Source organism: Cajanus cajan, chromosome 10 (genome assembly GCF_000230855.2).
Source record: "Cajanus cajan strain Asha chromosome 10, NIPB_CcT2T_4, whole genome shotgun sequence".
NCBI classification, from domain to species: Eukaryota; Viridiplantae; Streptophyta; class Magnoliopsida; order Fabales; family Fabaceae; genus Cajanus; species Cajanus cajan.
Window position 1 is genome coordinate 34,449,362 of NC_138526.1, and position 6,108 is coordinate 34,455,469.

General features: G+C 29.6%; 1 protein-coding gene across 1 annotated transcript; it reads right to left on the reverse strand.

The window, feature by feature from the left end:
- Window positions 1-639: 639 nt before the first annotated feature.
- On the reverse strand, window positions 640-1,417 carry LOC109813768 (uncharacterized). Its single transcript, XM_020378025.3, has one exon. The coding sequence runs from the start codon at window positions 1,286-1,288 to the stop codon at window positions 857-859; it is 432 nt and encodes a 143-aa protein (XP_020233614.2). The 5' UTR covers window positions 1,289-1,417; the 3' UTR covers window positions 640-856.
- Window positions 1,418-6,108: the final 4,691 nt, after the last annotated feature.

Sequence of the window (6,108 nt, forward strand, 5' to 3'; positions counted from 1 at the left end):
TAAGAAAAATGACTGAAATTTGAATTCTAATTCTTAATAACAAATTTAAATTAAAGAAAATATCCACCTATTTAATGCTTGTCAAACTCTAATTGATATTAGTCCTGTGTTTGACGAGGATATTCCTTGTTAATGAAAGTAAAAAGATATTGTAAAAAAAAAACAAATTGTTGATTTGAATTATAGTGAATCCAATTTCTTTAAATAATGTATTAGTTTTGATTTTATGGATGAAAAAAAGAACACAGGTAAAAAGAAAGACTTTGCTAAAAATAATGATTAGATTCTTCAACGAATATTAAATTGTAACAATAATAAAGGTGATAATTTTTATTTTGAATACATATTTTTTTAGACTATTTTATCTTTTTATAATTCTTTTTAATTCATTCACACATATTTCACTTCCTAAACTTCTCTTACTTCATAAATAGTACTCCTATATTTTAAATAATTATCCACTATTATATAATTTTTATTATTTATAAAAATAATTCACAAGACACGAAATACATTTTGTACACTAATCATCGATGAAATGAGTAGTTATTTCGTAATTATATAATATATTTTTTTTTTTTAAAATATATCGTAAAAAGAAACAATACTATTGCGGAAATCAATACGAGCATCTTATAATAAGCAAATAAGGTTGAGGAAGTGATTTTAATTAATTTCCAGCTAGGTATATAATTACATGGGAGAAAAAGTAAACAAAGGATAAAATTAAAAGGTTGGGCAATAACATGTTCTTATATAAGAACTCCTTCACAAGTTAAGGTGACAACTGACAAACTAAATCAATGTTATCAACTGTTTCCTTGTATAATAATACTAACACATATATCAATTAATTTCAGAATAGTGCATCACTTGGCCCTTGTGCCAAATAATTCTCTCTATATTGTTGCTCCAAGAAAACTCCATAACACTGTTGGAAATCATCAATCTCATAATTTCCAGCTTCATATGCCATTGCTGCATGCTCCATCATTTCATCTCTACAAGGGATCCATGCATTCATCTCATCAAACGGCAAGGAAGAGATCAATTCCATGTCACCCCAATGATCATCTAGGCCACTGTCTGACGTGGAGCAATCCTGATCATCCACGTGTCCCATCTCAGTGTCACTGATCTCTGCCTCCAATGACTGAATCATGCTCACAAGTCTATCATCGCCATAGTACTCTTCTTCTTGTGTTTCTTCCAATAGAGACATGAGAAGAACATTGTTGGCCTCTGAGAACTCAATTCCCAATTCAAACACACCCTCTGAGGAAGACATGTTACAATATTTTAAAAAAGGAGTAACCCTTTTTTCTTTGGTTTGTGAAAATAATGGTCAAAGAGAGAGAACTAGAAAAAAAATTAAGGCAATAGAAGATGCAGGCTAGGATGGCTTTGAAAGATGAAGAAGAGACCTTTATATAGGCAAATGCGTTGTACACTAATTAATACGAGGTGGGGTTCTTTTGCTTTTCTGCTACTGTATTAGGCCAATCAATCATGAATTATGTGATGAAAGATAAGATTCGTATAATTGTGCTAAGATAATATTCTCCATATAAATATATAAATATAATATAAATTTGTGATGGAAAAGATATTAAAGCTTTGATCCATTCATGTCTACTTGTCTAGCAACAGATCAAAGCATTCCAGGTGGGCAATATATGGTATTAATTAGGGTAGCCAGAATGCACCCACTGAAGGTTGCAACAGTGGGGCATCACAACCAGACGATATATATATGCCCACTTAATCATCAATAATTAACACAAGAAATAATATAAAAAAAAATACAAGAAAAGCCTTTGAACAGAACAATGTAACTAAAATAATTTAACAAGGTATAAATGAGTGACATGTGACGGCAATAATGAAAGAAATAAATGAGAATTTGATTTTGATTTATTTGTCTAGAGTGTTTGAGAGTGATTATAGAGTTATTGTACACGCTTGATATTTATAAACCTATTAAGTAGTTAAATCCACTAAAGTTGCCTTGCCCCATGCATGTCTTAAACCTACAAGACACTTGTGGAAAACTGCCATGTTAGTCCAGTATGATCAAAATTATGTTCGACAATTGAGATTTTAGCTGATTCGTGTAATCATATATTTATGGAAATGTTCTTTCATTCTTATCTTTAATTTCTCTCTATGTGCCAGATCATCTACAATCTTTATAATTAATAATAGATTTAAATTCTGATCGCTTATCCTTAAAATTTAGATGGTTCTAGTTAATTATTTATTTTTCAGATAATCAAAAAGAGGAAGTTGGCAGTTAAAATTCCTTTTTTTTTTTTTTTTTTTACAACAATTAATTGAGTGTGTTTTGAGCTCAAAATGGTAACCTTGAGACACTTTTTTCTCATTCCAAAAATATATCCTATTCAATTCACAACTGCAACTTCTGTTTACCACCTAATTATAGGTATCTTAATTAGGTAACACTTTACTTGAGACTTCTTGCTAGCTTTCATGGTTGCTTAATTCAGCTATTGATTAATAATGTCGACTAACATGCTCATATAGGCTAATAATAAGCTTTTCAATTGATACTCTCAAATTAATACCAAACGTCATAACTGGAGGCCTTATTAGCTAAACACGTCCTTTATTTTTTTTTAACACTTTAACTATCAAATTTTAGTTAAGAAACTTTAATAATCAAATTAGCTTGCATAGTCGGATGCTTCTTCCACTTTTATGATATTATTATATATATAAAAAGATATTTTCTTTTCTTTAGCATGTTATTTAAAATTACTTATCATACAAATTTGTTTTCTCTTAAAATGTTACAATGCAAAGTCAATAAATAAAATTTTTAAGATGAGAAAAATCACTTAACTTATAGAAGAGATCACCATGCATCCTAAATGACATAAGGATGTAATATGAGATATATATTGTCGGATACATAGGCATAACGAATATTTATTAAAATGTTACCAACATATATATATATATATATATATATATATATATATATATATATATATATGAACCAAATCAAATTAAATAAATTTGTGTAATTGTTTCCTATTTTATTATGATTATACTTTTTTGTGTTATCTCAATATTGTGCATAAAGATGGGTCCTCATACTAGAACAACAATTCTCAATAGTGGTACCAAAATTGATAGTTTATAAGAATTGGTGACCTTTCACACAAATATTCTTGATGATACTAATGGTAGATATATGTGGGATCTAGTTGTCAAAAGTTTTTTTGTGATGTGGAAGTCAAGTAATGTGTTTTACTGGCAAAAGCTAATATCGGTACAAGTTCATCCAACAATTGAGGAGCAATCAAAGGTTTACAAAGTAGAAGTTTGATTCAAGATGATTGTAAGTAACATCCATGACAACGAAAGTAGAAGATGAAATATGCAAATTGTAATTGAAGGAAGAATTGTTAGGATAACAATTCAAAATTTTAATTTCAAATCTTTAAGATATTATTTATATAAAAAGATATTATCTTTCTTTAGGATGTTGTTTCGATTCGAATATATATATATATATATATATATATATATATATATATATATATATTTATATTTTGCATATGTATTTTCTCCTAAAGGTTAATAAATAGAAGTTCTTGAGAAAAAAATAATCATCAAACTTATAAAAAAGAGGTCATCACCTTAAATAAAAGGGGAAGGGGATCATACAAGAAGGTTTTCTAAATGTAGGTATAAGGGGTAAGACAATATTAAATAAATTTGAAATAATGAATTGAGTATTTATTGAGATGTTATCGTAGACATATAAGTATGAGAGGCCAAATCACATTAAATAAATATGTACAATCATTCTATATTTCATTATTGTTTTCAATTTTTATGTTCATATATCATTGCATGTAAAAACATATACTATAAGGTAAAAATTCTAAAGTATATAATATAAATCTATATAGAATATAATTTTTACAAAAATATTTTCTTCATTATAATAAAAAAAAAAAAGAAAGAAGAAAGAAAAAGATTATTTGTCAAATTTATTGAAATCATCTATAAATATATAAATAATTTTGTTTGTTGTACATCGAATCCCCAAACATTTCAGCTCTAAAATTTGAATATTTGACATTCTTTAGTATCGGATTGTTTAAGGTAAGGTTGACTAAACATATGATTATTCCTTCCATACCTTTTTTAAAACAGCAAATTTTGTTGTCCCTTCAAAAAAAGCACCAATGACATTTGGACACTATTTAATTGTCCACGTCATGGTTGCTTTTGAATTTTTGACCAGCTAGTCTCATTAACATGAATGGGGTGATGGGTATCCAATTTATTTTAAAATTCACGATCTGCAAAACCATCACACCCCCTTTGCAACCATCGTTTCCTCTTATGCAAAATGAAAAACCAGTGAAAAGAATTGAAAAATGCATTTAAACTTGAACAAGCGACCACAGATATGCAACAATACCTAAAAATCTAATGAACTTCAACAGTGTAAACAAAGAAGAAACAGAAAATGAAAAAAAAAAAAAAAATGCCAAAAATTGCCATGAAGTCTCGTTATGGCGATTCTTGACCATTGTAAGTGGTGACATCTTTTTCTCCTTTCTTTCTTGTTTTTCTCTCTCCCCTATCTTTCCTCTTTTCCCGCTCTTTCACTCGTACACCACAACCATTCATCTTTTTCCTCCCTCCTTGGTCACCTTGCTCCACCTAACTACACTTTTGCATTTCAATTACCTTTTGTGAAGAGGGAAATGTTGGGATAAAATTTCTTAAGGCAAATAGAAATTTTCCATTAATCAATATTAAGAACCGTTGTCTCAGATTACAGAGTTAATGTTAATAATACGTACCTGTATCCATTGACGTTGATCAAAAGGTTGCAGCGGAATAGTCTTTTGGTGCAATGATCTTCCTCAGCCAAATCACTGGATTCCTTGATGGGACTTGATGTTACTCTTTTGATGGGGAGACAGAGACGTGTGTTTCTGATTTGGCATATTGGGGACCATGACCATCTTTATGATTTTAAACCTATTAGGGTTCTCATTAACCCCTAATGGGCCAAATCTGGTTTCCACTTATTTGGACCCATATCAATTTTTTTCTGTTGGCAGTCTAAAGGCTCACTAAAATTAGATCACTTTTATTGAGCCCAACTAAATGTAAATAACTAATATAAATACTACAAATAATATATGTAGCCCACAATAATTATTAGAAATAAAATTTCTAACAATCTCCCACTTGGGCTTTATATTCATTTAAGTATTTATATCACAAAAAATCTTTAGGCGCGCAACCGTATGTTATTTATTTTTAGACTCCCCTTAAACAATCTGGTCCATCTCGTACAACAACAGGGAACCACTACAGCTTTCATCACTATCTAATGTGACTAAACCATAATGATCACCACAATTGTATGCACTCAATGACATAAATCAAATATGGATAAGTGGCATAGAAATTACATGCAACGTGATCTTAGTCATGTCTATTTCCAACTGGTCCAAACTTTATTCTTTATAGAGATCCATTCAAAACGCAACATATATATATTGCACAAAAACAAGTTCAGAATAAAATTATAAACATCAACTTTATTTCTGTAGAAAATCCAAATAATACAAATATATGGAAAAAATAAAAATAAAGAAGACACAACATAAATGAGACTCCCACTAAACTAAGGTACTATAAGGAATTACACCCATATGAGCAGTGTGTTCATGAAAGACTTTAGGCACCAAACCTTTAGTAAGTGGATCAGCTAGCTAGCATAAAATTAGTCCCTATATGTTCTATAGAAATTTGCTTATTCTGAACTCTTTCCTTAACAATCAGAAACTTTATATCAATGAATTTTGACTTGGTTGTACTCCTATTATTATTGGAATAAAGAACTGCAGAGTTATTATCACAATAGATTTTCAATGGTCTTTCAATGCCATTAACCACACGTAAATTAGTGATAAAATTTCGCAGTCATATCCCATGGTTGGATGTCTCAAAACAAGCAATGAACTCCGCAGCCATGGTTGATGAAGCTATAATAGTCTGTTTAACAGACTTCCAAGAGATAGCTCCTCCAGCCAACATAAAGATGTATCC

Excerpts from the sequence above, each read along its gene's own strand:
- LOC109813768 (XM_020378025.3), bottom strand. The coding sequence starts at position 1,288 with ATGTCTTCCTCAGAGGGTGTGTTTGAATTGGGAATTGAGTTCTCAGAG.